The sequence below is a fragment of the Condylostylus longicornis genome, unplaced genomic scaffold (assembly GCF_029603195.1).
Source record: "Condylostylus longicornis isolate FDR11 unplaced genomic scaffold, ASM2960319v2 ptg000017l, whole genome shotgun sequence".
Classification (NCBI taxonomy): Eukaryota; Metazoa; Arthropoda; class Insecta; order Diptera; family Dolichopodidae; genus Condylostylus; species Condylostylus longicornis.
In genome coordinates this window covers 4,007,022-4,033,737 of record NW_026577986.1, presented here as the reverse complement: position 1 = coordinate 4,033,737, position 26,716 = coordinate 4,007,022, and the positions used below count along the sequence as shown (strand labels likewise).

The following is a 26,716-nucleotide window of genomic DNA, read 5'->3' as shown; positions in this document are numbered from 1 at the left end:
CAGGATAACATAATTCAATAGATGCGTCGCAAATTTAGGACAAATATATTAAACTAATGTCCCTCTTAATATAGAGAATCTGGTCTTTATTCATTTATTTAATGATAATAGGTACCTATAATTTAATAATTTTTATCAGACATTTTTACATTATTGAATATGAAATTTTTTATGAATTTTACGTTATTTGATAACCATAGACTCTTGATAAGAATAAAATTTACTCGAATTTTTGATACAATTTACGTATAAGAATTTATTTCCTTATTTTCATATTAGAATTATATTTTTATGACTGTACATACTTATTGATTTATTCCTATATACATACATATGTATATGTATAAGAATAAGAAAATTTCAAGAACCAAGTATTAATTCTCAGATAAGATTTGCAATCTTTCCGCTTGCGTAATATTTCGTTTTTTTTTTTTTTATTTATTCCTTTATAAGATATACTAAATTAACTGTTAATTACTTAGGTACATACCTAATCAAATTTGGAAAAAAATTTGTCAATCTGTTCCATATTATACTATAGCATAATTATAGGGTTAAAATAACCATAACGATAGAATCATTATAACTTTATAATACGCCATTTTTAGCATATTTTGTCATAATTTTTGGAAAAGGAAAACATAAATTATGCTAAAATTATTGTTTTGAATATAAATAAATCTAATATATACATACATACATATGTAAAGAAAATCTATGTACCTGCAATACTTATATGGAAAAATTTAAAACCCCGAGACTTTTCAACTTTATTTATTTTTTTTTTTTTTTTTGTAAAATGACATTGACCTTCTACTCTCCCATAATTGCAAAAAAATTGTATTTTTTTTTCTATTTGTTTTTTATTATTATTATTACAGATTCATTATTCATTAACTTTGAAATTGAGAAGAAACATAAGTAAAACTAAAAAAAATTTTTAAAAGTTTCTTTAGAAAATGAGCTGTTGTAATGTAGCTCTATACTTATAAAATTTAAAATGTTTTGTAGATTTTAATATACATGCACATATATACACAAACAATCAATGTGATCGTAAATACCATACCTCTAATCCTATATAATGTTATATGCTTGTATTTTCTACTATATTTAAAACTTGTATACTAAAATAATAATATCTACAAATATAATTTTCTTTAGAAACGATGAGATGACTAACCTATACATATAGAACATATTTAAAAAAAAAAGCAATTTCCAAATACAGATTAAAAATTTTAAAGCTGTTGCTAGATATTCTTATTAGATACATACATACTTACTTACTTAATATTATAATTAAATTTCTGTTGGAATTAGGGGGGGGCATAAGTATGTATGTATGTTTGTTATCTCTAATAGGACAAAAATATACATGAGTATGCATAATAATATAAAATGTACATAAGAAGACGTCATCATTATTTTATTACCAAATCCACATTTTAAAATGCTTATTTTTCATTTCTCAAAGATTTTCTTAAGAAATTCTAATTGAAGGTAGTAGTAAAGTGAAAAACTAAAAATAAAATAAAAACTAAAATTGAAGAAAATTTTTTTTTTTTTGCAAAATATGGTAATTAAGTATAAAACCGGTCTTATTATAATAAAATAATGGTTATGTGTAGTAAGTAGAAGTTATACTCGATCATTATAATATACAAGCATACAAAACGTACATGCAAACATTGAAAATATTTGAAACAATTTTACTTTACTTACATTCAGACATAATATGTACATATGTATAAATGTATGTACATAAGCATTTAACTGCTTTTTAAACAATTTTTTATTTAAATTTAAAATTATAAAAAATAAACTAGTAAATCGTATTTAGTAATTCCCTTGCCATTATTTAAATAGCAAATAAAATAAAAAAATGATGTCAGATGAATGTTATTAATATTAAAACAAAAGAAACAACAGAAAAATCGAAATTTTCCTTACCCAATCAATATTTTCATATCATTTATTTAATTATATTTGTTCACTTAGAATGAATTTTTTTTTCCTTTTGTTCTAAGAAAGTTGCTTTTTAATAAATAAAATAATCTTAGCAACAAGTTTTACTGTAGGGTTAAATCTAATTATAGTATCGACTTAGATAAATTAAAGCTACAAAAGATGAATGGGAAGATAATTTAAAATTATGTATGCCTGTCTAGAAATACATACATATTAAAAATGTGTAATTAAAATTATTGAAACTCGAAGTGTTTAATTAAGAAGCATGTAGGTACATAAAAGAATAAAAATATCATTATAATTTCGGCACATTACAATATGTAATATTGATGAGAAGCAAAAACCTGTAATATGTAGCAGGGTAAGTATTATGAAGAGTATGTTAAATTAAATTGTTTTTAAAAAGTTGCGTGGGACCAAATTTTTCACATACAGTTTATATTTCAGAATTTCTTACTGATATCTAAAATAAAATTAATGAAATTCAATTTTAATTTCAATAAGTTTTGATTTGTTCACAAATGAATTCAGTTTTCTAATTCTTAAATAAACCTTTTTTACATTCTAATATACATCAAAGATGTAATAGAGTATTATTCAAACAGAATTATGCCTGTTTTCAGATTAAGATCAATGTGAACATTTGAAAATATTTCTGAAATCACAATATTTGATTTGATATTCGATAATCTATCTACCACATGTGATCACGTGATGCATTAAAATACCGTCATTATAATATTAAGCATTAGATTAATTAGTTTTATAATTTCTCCACCTGTTAAATCTAAAATATTAATGAAAAAAGAAAATTCAAATGAAAATTTAAAAAAATATTTTTATGTGTAGTTGGTTTTTATTCACTTCAAAAAGGATACCAATAAATGTTACAATAATAGTAGTACAAATACTGTATTATTTTTGTTTTTTTTTTTTATTTATTTTAAATACAAAAAGGAATGTGGTTTTGGAATTTTACAAATTTCTTCTTTCTTATGTCTTTTTTTTATTTTGTGTTTTTTACACTTGATTTTTTCTTTCTTTTTATTGATGTTGTTGTTTTTGATGTATTGCTGATGTTGCTTGAATTAATTTTATAAATAGAGTTGGACATTTCCATTTATAATTATTAATTTAAAAATGTATTATTTTTTATAATAAATGTAAAATGAATTAGTAAATTTATTTTTTTTAATATTATTTTAATATTATTATTATTATAATATATAGAAAATATTTAGAAACATTTTCTATGTACAATTGATGGGCCAGACTCATCATATTCTTGTTTAGAGATCCACATCTGTTGGAATGTAGATAATGAAGCCAAAATAGAACCACCGATCCATACTGAATATTTTCTTTCTGGTGGTGCAATAATTTTAATTTTCATTGTTGATGGAGCCAATGATGTAATTTCTTTTTGCATACGATCAGCAATACCTGGATACATTGTAGTACCACCAGATAATACAGTATTAGCATATAAATCTTTACGAATATCAACATCACATTTCATAATTGAATTATATGTTGTTTCATGAATACCACATGCTTCCATACCCAAGAATGATGGTTGGAATAATGCTTCTGGACAACGGAATCTTTCATTACCAATTGTAATAACTTGACCATCAGGTAATTCATATGATTTTTCCAATGATGATGATGATGCTGCTGTTGCCATTTCTTGTTCAAAATCTAATGCAACATAACATAATTTTTCTTTAATGTCACGGACAATTTCACGTTCAGCTGTTGTTGTAAATGAATAACCACGTTCAGTTAAAATTTTCATTAAATAATCTGTTAAATCACGGCCAGCCAAATCTAAACGTAATATGGCATGTGGTAATGCATAACCTTCATATATTGGTACTGTATGTGATACACCATCTCCAGAATCTAATACAATACCAGTTGTACGACCAGATGCATATAATGATAATACAGCTTGAATTGCTACATACATAGCTGGTGTATTAAATGTTTCAAACATTATTTGGGTCATTTTTTCACGATTAGCTTTAGGATTTAATGGTGCTTCAGTTAATAATACTGGATGTTCTTCGGGTGCAACACGTAATTCATTATAGAAGGTATGATGCCAAATTTTTTCCATATCATCCCAATTTGTAACAATACCATGTTCAATTGGATATTTTAATGTTAAAATACCTCTTTTGCTTTGAGCTTCATCACCAACATATGAATCCTTTTGACCCATACCGACCATGACACCTGTTTTTTAATTGTTTATTGTTTTTTTTTTTAATTTTTATTCAATTAAAATAAAATAAATTATGGACAAAATAAAAAGAAAAAGAGGGAAATCGATTTTACGTAGGAAACATTTTTTTTATTTTGTTTTGTTATTATTGAAATTCTATAATTAAAATATTTTTTAAATTTGTACATAATATGGATGAAATGAAAAATGCTTTTAGTTTTCATTCTGATAGACTTTTGCGTATGTTGCTGACAATGAAAGTAAACAAACATAATCGGTTTTTACTTGAAAACAGAAAGGAAAGAAACAATGAAATGAAGCCTTTCATTCAATAGTAGGTCGAAAAAAAAAAGGTTAGAAGGTTATAAGACCAATAGAAAAAAAAACATAGTTGTAATTTAAATAATCTGCAAATTATAAAAATTTGAAAATTTGACTATCGAAAAAATAGACTGCTTCTAGTATCTATCAAAAATCAAGCAAATTTACTAGCTTCACAATCATTAATTTTATAATATTCATGCGTATATAGCTAATCTCAAGTGTCTAGGCAAAACTTATCACCTGCTCAAATAAAAAACACATTATCTACATAAAAATTATTCTAATCTTATCATTTTTTATTAAATTTTATTACTAATTATCTCATAAACTTCCAATAAAAATATTAAAAATATTTCAATGACTTTTTATATGTATAAAAAAAAATTGGAATGTCATTTAATTACATAACTAACTAATTTCAGTTTACTTAATTGTTATTTATTTAAAATAAATAATAAATTTGAAATCTTAGATCATAAATTATTTTGGAAATTTTTTTTTCCAATGAAAAAAAAAAACTATTAAAAATAATTTACGTTTTTCAACACATCAAAAAAATGTTGTGATTAAAAGCTTTGATTTCCTTCTTGAAATATATAAAAAAAAAAATCATGCTTAGAATATGTTAATGAATAAGAGATTTGATTGAATCATCTCCATTCGCTTAAAAATATCAAATTTATGATAGGAAAACAACATTCAAAATTGTTTTCTTGTTTCTATATTCACCCTTCTTTTCCAATATCTTTAACATATTTTTTTTTTTTTTTTAAATTCATGATTCATTCCCAATCCTTCTATTCGTTTTATACTAGAATTATTTATTAATAATATATAGGAAATTTTAAAACAAAAACATTGAGGGTTATTTATTTTCGAAGTATGTAATGTGTCATATACCGGAAAATCATTTTCTTTTATGTGTGGGTACATGTGCATTAAAGATATTAAATTGCAATAATAAATTTGAAAATCTACCCAATTTATTCTATAATATTTAAAGAGACGAGTAAAAACAAAATATTTTAATTGCCAAAAATAAATAAATAAAAATTTATTGAAACAAACAATGCATTAATGGTCATATGAAAGAAATTTTTTGCCCCTTAACAAAATTCAGAAAATTTACAGAAAATTTAGTCATTCAACACAAAAATTACAATATACACGCGCATAAATAAATATATTTTTTACACAATGTACACACGTAAATCTACTTATATCAATGTAAATATATAAAAATTTAATTATTTTTATAGTGGCTTTAAATAAAAATAAAAAAAAAAGAGGTAACATGTGACTGGAATATTTTATTTATATTATTAACACACCGGAAAAAAAAAATGATTCATACATTGGAAATTTACAATTGAAATGGAAAGAATATAATAATAGATTGAAGCTTGAACTTGTATAGTAAATTTTTTTTTATATTTTACCAAAAATAGAATAATGTAAGGGAATATAATCTTAAATATTTGACTCATTTCAGCTACTACTAAGAATCTAAAAATGAATTAACTTCTTCCAAACATGGAATTAACGACCAACTAAATTAAATTTATTTGAATTTTAGGGTATAGAAATTCTATGGCCTCCACATTGAAAATACTATTGTTAACTTAGGCGAATTATCGACTTCCATTATAGTTTATGCATATATTCGTTCCATAATCTAAACACAATACATTGCAAACTTTGTCACATTTAAGTAAGTACTTTAAAATGAAGTTTCAAAGGCCTTCCAAAGACGAACTTTTTTTTTTTACAATATGGAAGTCAGAGATTATTATATTATTGGAAACAACTAATGATTTAATATTAAAAAAATTTTTTCAATAATATTTTAATTTTACTACTTTCTTAAAACACTCAAACATCTTAAATTATCGAATTGATAGAGAAACCTCGAGCAAACTCGATCAAACATAATACCACCAAGTCAACAACATTAAACATAATTACAGACACCTATTCATTTTTTTTTTTTAAATCATACCTACTTTCACAAAATTCTTTTTTTTTCAGTTTTACTCTATCTTTGGAAATTCAGATACCTATCTTAAAAATTTAAGATGTGCCACCTACATTAAATGTAAAAACAAGAGAGGAACACAACAAAAAAAAAAAAAAGAGAGAATTATAACAAAATTAGTCTATAAGCAAAGCACTCAAGTTCAGTGCATTTTCATATTATTTTTTTTTTCATCGTTTCATTGAAAACAAGTCTTTCAAATATACATAATTCAATTTAAATTAAAATCACATGTAGTGGTAGGTATAGTATTTATAGACGACGACAACCTCCACAAATAATGAAATTTCCTGAAGATATTTGTATTTTAAAAGTAGATTCTTTTTATGTAAGGAAGTTATTACATTCTTTGAAGTTTTGATATATACATATATTCATATATAGGTAGATAGGTACCTACATTCATTTTAACCTATACAAGTTAAAATATTTTTTAATTAAATTAATAGAATTTAAGATTTAATTTATCAGATATTTTAACACATTGTCACAAAGTTTAGGATTTATTTGTACTTTGAATTTATGTACATATAAGTATGTAATTATCAGGAGGATAAGAAAATTATTTTGAAAAAATAATTGCTTTCAAGGGTTTTATGTAGACTTAGGCGTGGCAAACAACGCCCAAAATATAATGAAAAAAAAAAAACACAATAATAAGAAAAAAATTACGTATAGATAAAGAAAAAAATAATTTTTCCCTAAAAATAGACGTGATTCCTCATATTTTTTTCTGCAATTTATTTGTGTTATCCTTTTAACTATTACAGAATTGTTGACACAAAACCAAGAAAAAAAAAGTAGATTTTGATTTTTTTTAAATATATTTTTTAAAATTCTGGGCTATGTTGGGGCTATAAAAACCCCTTAACTCTAAATGATAGTTTGTGTTGATCCGTGACTGGTATAAATATGTATGTAGGAATGCCTACATAATGTAGGCAATAATCTTTTTTACTGATCGACCAATTTGATAAATGAAGATTGAGCTCGGTCAATTAACTCTAAGAGGTTCGATCAAGAAGTTCAAAAACGAAATTGAATCGATCAATATTTGGATATTGTAGCATTGTAAAATTCGTAGACCTGTATTTCGTACTTAGTAGGTACCTACTCTATTTTAGATCATTGTAATTAGATAATTGTAATCAGATAATTGAAATTGTAAATGAAATACTCATGTATTAAATATTGTTATGTAATAGGAATGTAATTATACAGACATGACATATGGTCACTCTATGTATTTGAAACATTTTTTACATTTTTCAAATTATATAAATGAAATGTATAACAATTTTAGTAGCCTTATAAAAATAAAATTTTACCATGGCATTTAGTTAATGAAAAACATAAAAAAAACTTATATTGTTGGAAATTGATGTGTAACTTTACTTTTTGAGTTAAGTAGGTATTTTTAATTAAGAAATTACATTTATAAATTTTATTTAAAGAATATTCTACTTCCATTTTCAATTTATGCAGACATAACTTATGTACTGAAACCAATTCTAACTCGACTTTTACGTCTAAAACAGAACAAAAAAAAAAAAAAGCTTGTTAAAAATGAAAAAAACAAAATTCAAAAGAAAATTAAAAACTATTTCGTATTTCTTTATATTACAATGACCTACCTACTCAAAATATTAATACTTATACTACACACATAGGGTACGAGAAAATATTAAATTTCAAGTTAAGTTGGCTATGTATAAGAAGAAAAAAAAGTTGCTTTTTTTTTCTTTTAAGTTAGTTATGTTAAATCAGTAAAATTGATGATATCATTCGTAAAACATTTTATACCTATTACTTTATATAAATGTTTTTAGCTTTCATTTTTGGTAACACAACATACACAATGTTATAAATTTATACAAGTATTTTTTTTTTTTAGGTTGTTGGTATTGTATGGTAACCAAATTAAATTTTGTAATTGCCTGATTTTTAGTAAAAATTACTGAATCGCGTAATCAATTCCCTTTTCTTTTTCTATTTTGTATTTTTCCTAGATGTAATAATATATTACCTTGATGTCTTGGACGACCTACAATTGAAGGGAAAACAGCACGAGGTGCATCGTCTCCAGCAAAACCAGCTTTGCACATACCAGATCCATTATCAACAACGAGAGCAGCAACTTCTTCGTCACACATTTTGTATTATATTATTTTATATCTGTATATAAAAAAAAAAATTTGTTATTATAAATTTAATCAAAATATTTTTTTTAAAGAAATTATTTTAGTTTTCTAATTGGAATTTGAATTCTTTGTACACCATTTGCAATTTAAAAATGCAGGCCCTTTTTTTTATCCTGGATTTTGACATTTCCCGGTAAAAATAATTTTATTACAATTGATTTTTTTTAATATTATAAAATGTATAGGTTTGTACAAATGATCAAATATATGTACTTGAAAAATATGTACATGTATATCATTTTTATATTTCATTTCTTTGGTACAACATTCGACATAACTCAAATGAAGCGATTTTCTGAGTTCTTTTCTACAGAAATGCTTTTAAAACATTTCTTTTTTTTTATGGAAAAATATCAATTTTACTTGAAAATTGTCTCCTATAATACACTACAAATTTCAAAATTTGCATATTTTGAGTTATGTCAGTGTTGCAACAAACAAGCGAATATAATATAGATGTATGATAAGTTAATTCCAAATTTTTTTTATATCCGGTATATTTTTTGTGAAACAATTAATGTCGTTGTGGCCTGGATTTTTAAAAAAAAAGTCCTGTTCTATGGCTTTAACTATAAATGTAGTAGATACATATATATATTTATTAAATCTACACATGCAATTAAAATTTTGAATTAAAAATCCAAGTAGTGATTATTCCAAGAAACTATTGTGAATTTTTTATATAAAATTTATCCCAGAGTATTGAAAATCGAATATTCTTTTCCTTTTTCAATTTTTTTTTTTTATCGTATCGGCTTTTTTTCTTATGTGACGCACACAATCTCTATTTTACAATATAAAATCCAATTCTATATATTTAATTTTTTACGCACACATTGAAAAAGTCATTTAAACATGAAAGTTATTTTTGAAAATTTTTAAGTCGCAGCCGGCTCCTTTTTTTTTTCTTTTACCAACATTCAAAAAAATTCAAATTTGCTTTTTGGTTTTTCAAACCAGTAAAAGAAGTTCCATTCTTTTCTTTTTTTATTCCAATACATACAGAATTAAAAAAAAATTAATAATTTTTAGAAAGTTTTCTGTTACAATAACTATTTTCGGGTGTGAATTTAAAAAAATTTCCTTTTTCGTTTTAATTCAACACACAAACACTAATATTTAATTGAAGATATAGAATATTTGTCTCTTTATGTACAATTGTACATAATGATATATACAGCCATTTTGAAATTAACGTTAAAAAAAAAATTGCCGATAAAAAAGGAAGCGTTTTTTTTTTTTCCAAATTTCTCAAATATTGATGGTTTTTTTTTTTTTTGTAAAATCACATTAATTTAAGTGAGAATCACTACTCTTTCTTTTTAATTAAATATTTACACTTTAATTTGTAAAAAATTGTTTTTCTTTTTAAATTATTTAATTTATCTTTTGTTTTTTACAAGACTTTTACATTTTTTTTCTCAATTTTTTATTTATTACTTACAATGGACAACTCCCAAAAAAAATTAAATTAGAAAATTAATTAATTTCACGATTAATTATTACGGAGACAAAATTACCGATTTTTTAAGAAAACCGTCCAACTCGTTTGAAGCTCAAAGTAAAAATGATTTCTAAAAAAATTTTTCATCTATATTAAAGTTCACCACAGATTAAATGGCTGACTGGAGAAGTACGCCGACGCGTAACCAACAGTATTACCAGAGTAATTAAATGATAAATAAAAAGTATGTAATTGTGGAAAAAAAAACAAAAATAAAAAAAATATAGAAATATTTAATAAAAAAAAAAAAGAAATGTGCAAGCAATATAAAAAAAAAAAATATAAAAATATGATGAGATTAAAAGAAATTTTTTTTTTTGTATTAAAATATGTATGTAGATGGCATTAAAATTAAATACTTACATACTAATGTATACTTACTATGTATAAGAGAGAAGTAATAAAAAACAAAAATTAGTACATACATATTTGTATGTATTACGTATTTGGAAAAACTACGTAGTGTATATAATATACATATGTATATGCATATTTATCATATACTTAAGTATATACTTAAGTTGTATATAATCGGACATATGATATAGCATATATGAAATATTTAAAATAATTTATGTACAATGAGAAAATGTATATGCATGTATATAACAGATTAGTTGGGGTATACATACATACATATGTATAATATTTTGGAAAATCATTAATCATAAAAAATATTTGATAAGCTATTCAAATGAATACAATGTATGAGTCATTATTGTACTAATTACATACATAATATGAATGTAAATATATATTACCTTTTTTTACAGTTCTTTTATGCACATTAGGGTTTTATACAGATATTCTTTGCAAAATATGTGCTTATTTAAATGTACTCATGTATGTTTATTAGAATATTAATATTATGATGTCACAAAATTGATTCATTTTAAAAGTCCAGCAACTGAATATTAAAAGTTACATTCATATTATTACAGGTGAGTGGATCCCAGACAAAATTAGATTTTGCTAATGTTATACATGTATGTATGTAAATATGTACATAGTTCTCTATTTAAACAGTGAAACCTTTCTATTTCTAAAACAATAATTTATAATATTGTATGAATGTATTTATGGATATAATTAGAATTTGTTCCACGATTTTGAAGTATGTATGCATGTACTTTAACTGGATTCTTTAGGTCGTTATAGTTAAATTATAAGCTTAAAATTTTTAATGATAGCCTTACTGTAAATCAGTAAAATGTTAAATATTTTCCTATAAGTGTGTTCTGTTTTAGCTAAATTGATTCTACCCACCATGTTAAATTCAGTATTGGAAATTTTTAAATTAAATTTTGTTAAGCATTTGAGCTGTTAGAACAGTGTGCAGATGCGCGTACTACATATTAAAAAAAGTTAGAAATAAATTAAACTATGTGAGTGGACTGACATACTATTCTTCAAACTGACAGGTTCTTCAGTTTCCAAACTTACTTTTACACACAAAGTAATTTTCTATTTATAGGAAAAGAAATATAAAACGTATTTACATCAATCATCGATGCAGGAGTAATTAAATTAAATATCAATTATTATTTTGCTGAAATAAATTTCTGATAGTTTCTACAATTTCACATATAACTGCACTTAGATAATTTCTTACAGGATCCAATAATTCTCAAGGAGCTTAACAAAATTGTAAGTGGAAGAAATATGTTTATATATATGTGTGTGTATGTCGACATTGAGTTTTAAGATTTTTTAATATAGTAATTCAAAATTATTAAATAAATATTTTTATATAGTTCTTATCAAAAAATTAATATAAAATACAATTCTTTTTCAACAGTTTTATAATGAAGCTTTTATGATTCATAATTTAAAATAATCAGTCATATGACTAATAAATAATTGGAAGTATACAAGTGATATGCTGAAACCATTTTTCAATAGATTAATGCATTTTAATATTGTATATAAGAAACTTGCAATGTCCACCATTTACATGGACAATAGCCTTTTTGAAAAAAAATTTTTAGTGAATCACATACTATTTAACTGAAAATTTAAATGTGAAAATCATTTTATAAATGATTTCGTCAATCCATCTGTTAATAGGGTATCGAAACAATTGAACTTTGTTTAAGGTTTTTCCTACATAGTTTTTAGCAGAAATAAGTAAGAGATATTGAATTAAAACAGTTTTTGGTTAGATGTCGCTACGTACACCGAAATCAATATTTTTAGAAAGTGAAAATTAAAAAGGCACTTCTATTCTTTTGGGCACAAAATAAACATAAAAACAATAAAAACAAAACGTAAAAAAAAAAAAAATGAAAAAACAAATGAAATTTCAATATTTTGAGGATTTTAAAAAATATTTAAATAGTTTGATGTTGATGAATTTGATGCGAATGATATTGATTATTTAGCCTTTCATTTATCTCTATTTAATTTTTTTGGGATTCTTCAAGAATTTTGAAAATAAATGTTTATTCCTCTGTAATAAGTGATTATTCCCTCTGTCGTTGTACCCGTATGCAAAACTTCTACACCCTGAAATGGTAATTTTTCATAATATGTATATATAAATGGATTTTTACTAGAAATTTACTTCCGTAGAAGAAAAGTTTTAACTATCTCCAACTTTTTCTCAAAAAGTTATAACTTCTTAAAAAGCCATTTTAAAGAGACATAAACATAATGCAAATAAGTTGTGGCTGGTATTTTTTATAGCGGAACAGCATAATTGATTATTAAAAAGAAATGTCTCCTAAAACTAACCGTTACCTATAAAGCCCTTTTTTTTGCAAATTTTTGATGTCGGTTGTCTTCTATAAAAAAGGTTGTAGAAGTCTGAAGCTTTTGTAGTTTTTGGATACTAATAAAAAAATTTTTCCAACTCCAACTCATCACAAGTTTTGCGCCTCTCCAAATTAGTAAAAGTCGCATTTTTGGCAGCATATATTTCCGAAACTGAAAACTTTTTCAAATTTCTATGAACAAAAGCTAACAATAAATGACGCAATTAACCCTTTAAATTCGAGCATTATGTTGACGCCTCTATTTTTTTTTAAAAATAGTATTCTCACTTGGAAAATTGCTACTTTACAAACCATTTAAAGCTTGAACCAACTTTATTAATTTTGTTAGCTTAATAAAGTTGCTAATAAAAAAAAACAGTGCTCTTTTGAAAAAAAAATGTTGAAAATACTAAAAAAGAAAAGAAAAGAAGTAAAAATTTTGCATTCAAAAAGTGAAAAGCGAAATTTAAAAAGCTGAAAACTAGAAAAATAGTGTATTACTTTCCAAATCTATATAATTATTTCTGGTAATGGAAAATAATATTGTATAGTTCTTGCTGCATACAACATGTGTTCTTTTACTAAATAAGATTTTAAAATATATTCACCATTTTTTTAAATTCGCACATTTTATATCTCGTTTTTATACTTTCTGATAGTAGATGTCACTCAACGAATTTTAGAATGGTAAATTAATTATATGAAAAAAATGTGATTAATTCAGCAAAAATTCTCATTTTACCTTCTCCTTATTTTATGCAACAATTTTTGAAGAAGTAAAGTTGAATTTATTTTTTAAGAATTAGAAAACTCCGAATGACCAATTACGCTGATTATATGAATTTTTTAAATTTCAGGTACCTCATATGAAAAATAAAAAATGTGGATGTTATCAGAAATAAGAAATAATATTATAATTGTTTCTGATATTATTTTTATTTTTTAGAATATTAGTGGAATGTGAATAGTTAAATATCTTTTCCTTAGTTTTTATCCATAAACAATTCTGTGAGCAACCTAGTGTCAGTTATTAATACTATTATATTCTCTGGTGATATGAGTAAGTGCTAATTGTGATTGAAACTTTAAAATTCGCGAAAATCAATATCTCTCATAACCAAGCAGATTTGTTAATATCAATTTAAATACTATGTATTAACGACTTGGCAAACATATTTACAGTAACGACATATTTTACAAAAATGAAGAATCATTTATCAGAATAAAAATGTAATTTCAAAATGCTTATATTAAATGTGACATTTAGTTATTATTTTGACCCTATACATACCCTATATAATACGTAGTTCAGTAAATTATTTATATTCAAATTTACATTACAAATAGGCAGCTACATTAAAATCACATACAAAAATTTCTTCACAAACTAAAATAGAATAGACGCATACCTGTTTGCAATGACGACTTGGCATCAATGACTGACATGCGTTTCATTCTCTTTGCCAATAAAGGTAAACAGAGATTATCTGACTTAAACCTTTATATGGAAAATGGCACTGTGCACATTTGCAGGGGTAATATAACACTTTGTATATTTGCAGAAATACGTATTTTTGCAGAAATATGGATATCTGCATTTTTATTAATAAGTGCGTTTTTCATGAACCGCGTTGAAAAAAGGCTACCTTTCATATATAACCTTATGACTTAATTAAAAAAAGTAATAATAAAATTTTTAGAAAACCAGCAAAATTACAAATACGGTACAAATAAATCCGAAAATGCGAGTTGAAAGATTTGGAGCTATGGATTCGATGTTAAAATTAGAAAATGATTCCAGTTTGGCCTGTTGCGGTTTAAGTAGCAGAACTGTGTGAATCAAACTAAGGAGGTATACCAAGAACCAATGAATCTAATTTCATCGATATATCGATATTTTCATATCACATATTTTGATTTTCTTACGGTTAATCGAATCAATGGGATATATATAATATAAAAAAATTTAATTTTTGTATTCCTTTCTTTGTAACTATTATTGTTGTAATTCAGACATTGAATTTCTCTTGTGGTTTTTCCTTTTATTTCTCTCTTAATATTAATTTCGACATAATTTGCAACATTCTAAATAATTCAATTGTCAATTTCAAAATAAATTGCAATTCGATTAATTTTTGACATTTCTACAAATATATCTTTTTTGACAGTTTCATAATTTTTGACGTTCTACAAAAAATTTCTGTTCGTATTCACAATTTTAATTTTTTCAAATTACAAAGAATTTTCTTTTGCAATTATTGCCAGATTGTTTTGTTGTTATTCTCTTCAAATTTTGAATGAAAAGAAAAGCAAAAAGATAATTTTCATTTCCAAAAGATAAATAATGATTATTATTAACCTAATATTGATCCTTATATTTTCATATTTTATTTTAAAGATAAAATCATTGATATTTAATAATAAACACAGAAGGAAAAGTAGTTAACTAGTTTTTAACATTAAAAATTGAAATTATGTAAGTTGTATTAGTGAAAACTCAACATTTTGCAGTTCATTAAGATTTATATAAATTTGAAGAAACTTTAATTTAATAAATATTTCAGCTATGTTTTTAAATGTTTATTCATGCTGTTTTTGAAAAGTACATAATAATTTTCAAAGCACAACAACATCGTGATGCACATGTTTTTTGTAAATGACACTGACAAAACGTAAACTAATTTAAATGAAATATAATTTAAGACAAAACATAATATATTTGAAATTAGGTTTTGTTTATACATTTATTATGTCTAAAAGATTTTAGTATTGGTGTCAATACTTTTTAAATTATTTTTCTACATAGCCACAACCCTATTCATTGATTTGAATTTTTATGTGTTAAATGTGTTTATATAAATTTCATATGCGCTAAGTAAAACTACTTATGAGTTTAACACTACTCTTGATTTTTACAATGAAAGGTTACCTTTAAAATTCTAATTTAAAATACATAGTTAAAATATAAATTTGAAAAGTTCAAATTTGCATAGAAATTTGAAAAGTTTTTGATAGCTTTTAATTTAATTTTTGTTTCACAAACTTAAATGCTAAGTGAATTTCAGTACGTAATTTAAATTGGATGTTAAGGTAGTAAAGAAATCAGATTTCATTACGAAAAAAAAACTGTGCTATTTAAAAATTACGTAGTATACACTTCCGTTAGTAACTTGAACACGTAAATGAAACGCAAACTTGTTTTTTAGCCGGAATTTTCGATTGCTCGAACATTTCGAACTGTGCACACTTCTAAATTTTTTTATGAACAGTAAAAATATTTGAAAATCCCAAATTTTAAAATAAACGATTTGAAAATATAGGAAAGTATTGATTTTAATTAAATGGTAATTGTCACGGAACCACGCCTAAACTTTTTAGTATAATTATTTTATTTTTTAAAGAGCATAATTCTAGAACATGAATTATTTTTATCTCAGAGAAAATGAAATTAGTTTTTATGACAACACTGTCTATGTGTCAAATTATTGTGAATTGAATAAATGCGCTCGCGCGCTAATTTTTTCTTTTTTTCATGGAGAAATAATTTTTTTTCTTTTTTGCAAATACAAAAAGTCAAAATTCCTTAATAAATAGCTTCATTCCAATCCAAACTATCGGCAACGTATTTGTACGGACGGGAATTTTTTAAAATAAAAAAAAGAAATTTTTTTTGATCAGAAAATAAAAAATATAAAAAATCGAATTAATTTCATTTTTTATGTTCGGTTTTTGAATAATCATGCAATTTGTGAATTCATCAAAAATTAATAATATCTTCTATAATAATTCATGTGCTATATTGAGTGCTGCTGCTCCTATTACCATTGAAAATTGTAATACAACAATTAAACAAGAAAATACTTTTATTATAAATTCAAACGAAAACCAACCTCAATCTATAAGATATAAAAAAGTGCAAAATCGAAATCTTATACCATCTTGATTTCGACTATAATTTAGTTACTTATATAAAATAATTTTTTAGTTAAAAGGAAAATTTAAAAAAAAAAGGTGATTTAATTTATATAGAAAAGGAAAAAAAAGCAGAAAAAAAAACGAAAAGAATAAAAAAAAAATAAATTTTTTTAAAAAAATTTTATTTGTTTCTTTTGATGTTTTTTTGTTTTTTCTAAATTTACTAAATAAATTTTTTTTTATCGGTGAAAACCGAAAGCAAAGATTTACAACCAAGTGAAGTGATTTCATTCGATTTCTTGAAATTTTTCTTTCTTAATTAAAATATACACTTTGCTTTCATAACATACTTAAATAATATTTGAAATTTATTTTTAATTAAAAAAAATTATTTGAAATTTAAAAAGAAAACTTTTTGTAAAATTACATAAAATATTTGTGGTACTCTGATTTTATATTGAATTTGAAAAATTAATAAATTCGAAGAAAATGCCGAAGAAAAATAATCACAGAAAAGGAAAAGGTAAATAATTTTTTTAATAAATTTTCTAATTGAAATTTAATATTGATTCTATTACTTAGTGAAAGCCAATTCAATTTACAATTCTTTATAAATCAAATCTCTTTCCTATTTACATGTACACGTAAGTAGGATAAAGCATAAAACTAATTGAATGGACTATTTTGAAAGTGACCTAGGTTCATTTGCAATTTCAAAACTCTTTTTACTTACAGACCGATGATAATAATGTCAAAAATTAGAATTAAAACTTATGTCTTACATAGGATGGGAAAGTATAAGTGAATAGTAACAAATAATAGTTTGAATTTAACCAGTTAATCGAATTTTTGGTTAGATACTTTAAGTCGAAATTGGGTAACATTTCAAATTTTTATTTGAAATGGACTTAAGTCACAAGTAAACCAATAATTTTATATATGTGTGTACGCTATACAGACTTAGACTTTGACTGATAGACAGACTGATTAATAGAATATCAAGGTTAAAAGCTTTTTTTTTATTTTAGTTTTATAAAAATATATGAATTTATTAATAATTGAAAGAAAAACAACAAGTTGTATTTTAATTGAAAATTTATGAAATCAATATCAAATTTTTAATATTTATGTATGTAATATTGTAAAAAAATGTTTAAAGTAGTTATACCTACCTATCATAAGTTTTTGAAAATTTGAACAAACTATTTTCTTAAATCTTTAAAATCTTATATAATTGAATTATATAAGATTTTCAAAATATCTTAGGTTCGAATATTATTGTACATAGTTATTCAATTCATATTTTAAATAATCATCTGATATAACTAATTGCCAATCTACCAATTTAATTTATAATTTTAATTTTGGCAGATTTTAAAATTATTTTTCTTTTCTTATAATATGTTTAGTACATACATTACGTAGGTAGGTGTTTTCAAGGTCAATTTATTTGTTAGGTCATCTGCTGTTATGAAACTATAATTTATAATAATATTAAAAAAAATTAATTAAAATTAAAAATTATTAATTATTGCAACAAAAATTTCTGTGTCTTTTTGTAATTAGAGTTTTTTTGGGTGATACGCTAAATGTAACAATAAAAAATATATTTAATGTAGTTATAGATTTAAAATATATTTAAGTAAGAATCCTACATAGTCTTTGAGGATAATCTTGCACAGTTCTAAGCATGATATGATTTCAAAAATTGTTCAAATTCCAAATTAAAATTAAAAATCTGAAAGTTTATTAAATGAACGATTGTACACATTGTTATTCATAATTTTTTTTACTTCAAATTTCCTTCATTATATTTACATACACATACAACGCTGTTGTTTCATTTTTTGTTTTATAATTTTCTTATGAGTGATAAGTAATATAAAAATATGCGTAATTACTTTTATATTAGACAAACTAAGTGTATATTAGATTCACAAACAAAGCTTGAAATTGAACTCTAAACTGTGATTTTGTTGGTTGTAGAAGCAGACTTAATCTAAGTCGTATGTCGTATGTGCAAACGTACATTATGTATATGTATGTGAATATTTTTTCAATCTAGTTGCAAATATTTAATTAGAGAGCATGATACGTTGGATTTACTTAAATAATCATTTAATTAAAATGATTTGGAGAGCATTTATTTGATTGCAATTGGTTGTAGTTCGATGTTTACCTCTTAAATGTTTGATCAGAAAATTTTTGTTTGATTGAACAATTTCGTTTAATAAAAAAAATATGTAGTCGCCAAATCGTCTTCTTAATTCTAAGCTTACTTATAGGTTTGTAAATTTTATTGATCCTTTTTTAATCATACTTTTGCTTTCAATTTATTTTTATAACATTTTTAAACTTTTAATAATCTGTTTTGAAACCATTTGCATAATAAAAATATAAAATGTGATTATTTATGCAAATAATGGAGTACATATAAATTTATGTACAACGTTACGTTAGTATATATACGAATATACTAACATGCAGTTTTTAATTAAAATGCTCATGAAATCATGTAACCACTGGAATGGTTATTATGGTACTATAGTTATAGTAAGACACGATTTTGATTTAATTTTAAATTTCAAGGATAATTTCTTCTAGTAGTGTATAATATATTCAATATAAATTGATCCTAAATTATTAAATAAATGACTTAATTACGTATATATTAAAATTCGCTTTATCTTATCATGCAGTTACTCAAGCAAGTAAAATATTTAAAAAAGTACAATTTTAAATTATACATATGTAAGTCCGTATTAAATACTCAAATTGTGTTAGCTTACTTCAATATATTGATAGAATATTTTAATTTAAAATTTGGATAAAAAAAGTCCGACTTTAGTTATGACAAGAGTTAACATGTGAGTATGAAACGGTGCATATCACACGTTTTTTTCATAAAGTCACATTTTAGAAATGTTTTAATAAAAGTTTTGTCTTATTATAATGTGAATTTATTTGTAGGTTTATACAGGTAAATCTTATTTGAGTGAAAAATTCCAATTTTACGAAATCGTTCTATAACACGAATACAAAAAAATAATAATAATAATAATAATAATAATAAGAAGAGAAATAGAACCACGTGTTTTTTTAATAGAATTTTTGAATTTTAGAACGTAATAAGAAATAAATAAAGTAAATATTAAAAGGGGGAAACACCACACACTTTAAAAACAACTTCAAAATGGCTTCCTTGTTATTGTAATTTTTTTACTCGCTTGAGTTTACTAAAGTTTATTGCACTTTCCAATAATTCATACACACTATGTAATATTTTCTTTTTTAAGTACATATAAGTAGGTACAGATTTTTATGTACATACATACATACATACATAATATATAGAAGTAAACGTATAGGTAAAATTAAAATATAAATTAATTCAAAATAGAATTGAAATATGCTTACAAAAAATAAATATTTTTCAAAAAATTATTTTTGTTTTTTTTGCACTTTTAAAATCACAAAATTTAGTTCATAAAGATTTAACAGACGAATACTTACTTAAACAAACATATGTACGTACTTACATGACCTCATGGGCGTGCACATGTGACTGACTACTTTTAAATAGAAATACTTCTGGAACCAGAAAATCAAAATTATTTTGTGCTCAAATCTAAAATAAATATACGGTGTGTACCTTTATATATATGTATGTCCATAAATACTTGTATGTACATATATGCATACATACATACATTGCATGCACACATCATTTACCAATCTATACTAAGTAGACATTAATCATTTTCTTCTTCATTTCTTAAGTATAAAATGCTTAGTTTTGTTATATTTAGGTGAGCATAAAATTTAATTATATTATACAGATATGTATATGTATATCTACTTACATATGAACATATTTTATGTATACAAATTTACTTGTTTGAATGCCTTACAAATTTAAATAATAAGATTAAATTATGTAATATGCATGCACATTTCCACATGTCACATCCATTTATTTTCTTCCATAATATTAAGAATATGAAAACTGGTGAAAACTATAACACCAGCTCAAAAAGTGAGAGAAAAGAGGATGTTAATTAGAAAAAAATGCTTTAAATATAGAAAGGGAAAAAGTCTATTTTCTTATATAAACTGGTTTATTTCCCGCGTAAAATTCTAATAGGATTTTTAATAACAAAATTTTAGAACTCAATAAGTACAGTGATACCACGTCAATTTTTTTTTATTATGTTTTACCTTTTATTATCCAAAACAAAACAAACTGAGCGAATATGAAAAGGAATTGCTAACTTTCGCTAATAGATTTGTAATTTCACTGAGAAAAATAAAATTCTGAAATCCGAATATTTTGCTTTAAATTAAGAATAATTTAGTAAGAGTTTAATATTAGAGTTAAGTGATTAAAATTGCTTCCCTTAAATTTCTAAAACTTACAAAAATTTTATTTTTTAATACGGAAAAAAACTAAAAGCTTGTAATTAATATAAAATAAATATCTCAAAAATTAAGATAAATTTCATAAATTGGTATCACTGTATATTATATTGTGTATTAAATTTTATGTATTATTGTAGGCATAGCTAGATATAAGAATTATAAAATACAAAATATTCAAACATTATATTATTGTAAAACGGATGGGTATACAGAAAGAGATAGAGAGAGAGATAAAGAGAAAAAATAAGGAAAGAGATAAAAATAATATCGTTTTGGTTTTGAATTTGGTTTCGTACCTATTCATAAATACGTTCTATGTACTTGCAATAATTTTGTTGTTTATGAACATACGAAGGGAAGGCTAACAGATAGAAAAAATTAAAACCATGCTACCACGAGTTTGTTTTCTTTATTTTTCTTTTGAATTTTATGTATGTATGTAGGTACATATAGGAAATACAACACGTGGATTGGGATGGTAGAGAGATATAAGACCGCAACATACAAATACAAAGCTTAGATAGTAGCTACATACATACCTATATATTTTATGTTACACAATATGTAAACTTCTGCACATAATCGCGATAAGTATAAAAAATGATATAGAGGAAAAGGCCTAGTTAGTTTGTTTTTTCATTTTTTTTTATAACTAAGTACTTGTGTTTTTCTACAAGTAGACACGTTTTATAAATTCTTGTTTGCTATTTATTCTTGTTAGAAAAGGGATAAATGGGATAGAGAAGTCATAAGTATGTATGTATATTAAATGTTTATTGTACATGATATATAGATTTTCATATACCTTTATGTTGGTACATATGAATTTGTCCGATTTTAATCGTGTTGTATGACCTCAGCCGGAAAAAAAGGGTTGATTGCACATATGTATGTATGTGCATATGTAATACGTACATACATACATATATTATTCTTTAATTTTATATTATTCATATTTTTAACAGTGAATTTTATTTATAATGAATGGTATAGTTGGTTAAAAATTATAGCTATAAGAATATAGACTATGTTAGTGTAGTTATTATTAAATATGAAAAAAATATAATTGTACATTATGTTTTTGTTAGTATTTACTTTCTAATAAATATTTTTTTTAGGCACATTACATACTATGCACTTATAGAGTGCATATGTACATACATACATGTAAGAATCACATGAGTAGCCTCTACTGCATATTTTTATTAAATTGTACAAAATTATTAATAACAATATATTATTAAATAAGAATAGTACTTATAGGTATTAAAATCAAAAATAAGAACGAAAATTTAAATTATAAATAATTGTAAAAAATTAAATCAAAACATGCAAAAATAATTATTATACTTATATAGCAGTGTACCATTAACTTCGTTTGTATAAAATGTATTTAATAAGCAATTATGAATAACCGTTATTATATACATACATAGATATAATATGTATTTCACATTTTAAACTAACATACAATATATAAGTAATTCAGACACCAAGCGTTTTTCTATGGATTTTGTTTAAGGGGAATCAGATGGCGTGATATTTTTTCAACAAATTGAAATTCAAGAACGTTTACATATCAAACTATGTAGCCTAATCTAACGTAGTCGCAATTAAGTCAAATTTTAATCAAATCAAACGAAATATTCAAACATGTTTTCATACTATCAAACAAAATGTTTGAAAGTGTAAATGACGATTAAATCAATTTGTAAACAAACAGACGCTTACTACTTTTTATTTAAATATTTAAGAAAATTTCTTTTAATTCGGAAAAAGGATTTTATTTGTGATTACATATATACATATTTTGTATGCAACATATGTTCAAATGGCTGCAGACAATGAAGGGCTTTTCTTTAATACCTTTCAAAATTCGAACTTCTTCCAAATTGAAATGTTTTTCAAAAAGTGACCATTTCTCGGGATCTATTGTTATATTTTTTTTTTGTTAACGATCTATTGTAATATTTTAAGTATGTACGTACCTATTTTCTTTTTTTCCACACTAAGTTTTATCATGAATTTAATTTAAAAAATTTTAAAAATTATTGACTTTTTTAATAAGCATTTAGAATTTTATGAAAGAGAATATATGTATATGTGTCTATATATTGCATATATGTATGAAAATACTTAAGCACTTATTATATTTAATGAAAGGGTTCTTGTTAGTTGAAATATCTATACTTATATACATATAAAAGTCTGCGTAACTTCATATTATATGTGGGTGGCAATATGTTAATTAAGAGTTGAATATCTTTTCTATATGGTTTTGGCGTAATTTTACCGATAAATTACCCTTTAATACACACCCTAAAAACAGTGTTGATGAATTGGAAAATTTCATTTTACCTATTCTGTTCGCTTTTCTCTAAAGTGTGTGTATATAAAAAAAAAATAATTTTATTTTAAAAGTATGTTAGTATTTTTTTCGGTATTATGTTTTTGGTATGAGTAATAAGTTGTTCATGCGATCAAAGAATTCCATATGCAATTGAATGGTTTAAAATTTTATGAGTAGGTAGCATTTTATTCAATTTTTTATTTTGCAAAATTTCTTGGGTTTTTTTTCCACTAATTTTATGGAAAATATTAGCGGAAAGTATTTTCCTATACAATTCGAAATTAAAGTTAGATACTGATCTAATATTCTACAAATTCACAAAGAAAGTAAAAGCGCACCTTAAATAATATTTTACATGTACATACTAATGTATTTTAATATCAATAATAAAAAAATAATTAAAAATTTTTATGATAAAATTTATTTTACAAGTTAAAATGTTCAAAATAAGAAGGTGACGCCTAAATATAAAATGATTGCGGTATGATTTCTTTAATAATTTCAATTACATTTTAATTTTTCGGAATTTTTATTTTTTTAATGTAACACAAAAAATATTTCATCGAAATCTTTTGAAGTTTAAAATATTTTATAAATTATTTATATACGTAAAAATTGAGCCTTGAAATATTTGAGAAAAATGTTATACTTTCAAAATATATTTTTCTTTTTTATGTTTTCTAGAATTTTATTGAAGTAAATTGGAATTTTCATTTTTAAATGATATTTTTACATTTATTATAAGAATTGATTGATACCGACACCTACCAGAGAATTCTTGAATTAAGTTATGTGTAAAGAGGGTTTGGTTGTGTGTTTATTTCAGTTTCATCGAATAATTATTAAATTGCAATATTATGGAAGGTTTAGGAAGAGAATAGATTCCATGAATGCTTTTACATATTTCGAATTTTTAAATTTATTCTAAAAGTATCACAAGTATTAAAAACGTAGCAAAGCGTGTTATACAAATTATTTACAGTTATTATAATTGAGTAAAAACGAGAACAAAAAAGAGTTGACCGTGTCAACTTTGCGATACCCGTAAGAATGCTTTTTAAAAGCTATTTAACACCTTACGAAAAAAAAATTAAATGCTAACATTTTTCAGAATAGTTCTATTACCATACTTTCACGTACTTGGTTTGTGTACATGTTGCTTGATGTGACCAAGTTATTTTTAGAGTTTTTTGGTAGCTTTTCAAGTCAGTGCTTCGATTTGTTCCAAATTAAATAACGTTCTTGTTGGAACATTTGTTATAACAAGAAAAATTAAGAGAGATTAAAGGATGTAGTTTTTGTTACATAAATTCATATACCATATACACACTTAAAAGTTTAACTTAACAAATTTTTTATATTTTCTTTTTCGAAAAGTAAAACTTTTCAACAATATTCCATTTTATTTCCTGTTCATTTCATTACTTAAACTTGAAAAGCAACAAGAAAAAAAAAACAAAATTTGTTTTCAATGTTTCTTTTTGTGTGATTCTACATATTTAATTTATTTACCTAACACAAAAAGAAAAGGATATTAAAAAGATAACATCAATTTTGAAGTCCAAAGGATAAGTTGAGACTTTTTAATATAGTTTGAATTGACGAGAATTTTTATATACTTATACTTATTTAAAAACTTTTTAATGAAAGATTTCTTTCAATACAAATATACAAAACATAATGTGTTTGTGACAATAATCAATATAGTCTAAGTTTATGAAGTTGAAGTTTTGAGGAAATCAAAATTGGAAAATTTACAAATTCGAAACAAATTTACTATTATTATTATTTACTATTAATCAGCTTTTGAGATAAGCATAACCGAATATTCGAAATTCTGTAGTATAATTCTAATTAATAAATTTTTTTGAGAATACGAGTATAGTCTATTTAGCTTAATTACTCGTACTTTAAAATTGTTTTACATCTTTAAACTTGTTCAAATACTGTAGGATTAAAAATTTGTATATTGGGGACTTGAATATGAATTTGGGTGTACTTTGCGAAGCGCAGTAAGATCTAATTTTTGACAATAAATGGTTAAACACCATTTTTTGTCAAAAATTAGATGATATGGTGCTTAACCATTTATTGTCAAAAATTAGATTTTCCTATTTTAGAAACAAACCAATTCAAGACAAGAATGGTTTGTGTCTATACTTCATAGGGTTTTTAAAATATTTGGTTTAAATGATATTACAAGGATCACTTCTTATGCAAACCTTCATTTTTATATTTTTCGTTTTTGTACTGTATGTCGACTTAGGCGATTTTGATTTTAATACCCCAGAGGTTTATGTACATACATACAAACAAGAAAACAATTTCTTTACGAACAATAGAATATTAATAGAATTTAATGAAGTTTCCAATTTTAATTAACAATTTCAAATATAAAACGAAATGTTTGGCTTTGTTTCTAAAAACTTATAATTACAACTTATCTTAATAACAAAATAGGAATTTATTTAAATAAATTGTAAATATACAGTATTCTTATTACCTAACTGTTAAATATATATTGTTCATTTCTGAAAATAGTCCGAAATCCTTTAATAAATTTTAATATCTAAAGTAACGCAAGGTAATTTAACGTGTTACATAGCGTAACATAATTATATGTGACGTGACATAACATGACCTTACGTACATATAACGTATAACATAACGCAGAGAAAACTATAACAGACAATGCTGTTCATAAGTAAAACACAGGTGTTCCTAATTTTAATAAAATTTTGAGTAAAAAAATTTGCATGGGAAATTCTTAATAATAAAAATTTGAGTAAATGAGTTAATTTTAAAAATTTTGAGTGTTATTTAAAGAGTAATAATTAAAAATTTCCTTGCACAAGTATCCACTTTCTTTTATTTTATAAAAATCTAATGTTCAATACATTTTCTTAGTGCATAATACTTATATGCTTATGCTTATTATGCACGTAATACTTATATACACATACAATACCTACATAAATATATTTATGCATGTTCATTAAATAATTATTTGAGTG

At 23.6% G+C, this 26,716-nt stretch overlaps 2 protein-coding genes across 2 annotated transcripts in view; one reads left to right on the top strand and one right to left on the bottom strand.

Annotated features, from left to right (window-relative positions):
• Window positions 1-2,807: 2,807 nt before the first annotated feature.
• On the bottom strand, window positions 2,808-10,359 carry LOC129606138 (actin-5C-like). Its single transcript, XM_055516257.1, has 3 exons — window positions 10,206-10,359; window positions 8,587-8,735; window positions 2,808-4,212 (listed from the first exon to the last, which is right to left on the bottom strand). The coding sequence occupies exons 2-3, from the start codon at window positions 8,711-8,713 to the stop codon at window positions 3,209-3,211; spliced, it is 1,131 nt and encodes a 376-aa protein (XP_055372232.1). The 5' UTR covers window positions 8,714-8,735; window positions 10,206-10,359; the 3' UTR covers window positions 2,808-3,208.
• Window positions 10,360-16,611: 6,252 nt separating this feature from the next.
• The window catches only part of LOC129606097 (interferon-related developmental regulator 2), a 58,388-nt gene continuing 48,283 nt past the window's right edge, over window positions 16,612-26,716 (top strand). Inside the window, exon 1 of the mRNA XM_055516201.1 lies at window positions 16,612-17,456. Within this exon, the coding sequence (XP_055372176.1) occupies window positions 17,423-17,456 (34 nt within the window). The 5' untranslated portion in view covers window positions 16,612-17,422. The remainder of the gene's footprint in view (window positions 17,457-26,716) is intronic.

What these genes read in the sequence shown, in the direction of transcription:
- LOC129606138 (XM_055516257.1), bottom strand. Translation starts at nt 8,713, where the DNA reads ATGTGTGACGAAGAAGTTGCTGCTCTCGTTGTTGATAATGGATCTGGT. An exon ending in AGGTCGTCCAAGACATCAAG is followed by an intron (nt 4,213 to 8,586) that starts GTAATATATTAT and finishes ATTAAAAAACAG; the next exon opens with GTGTCATGGTCGGTATGGGT.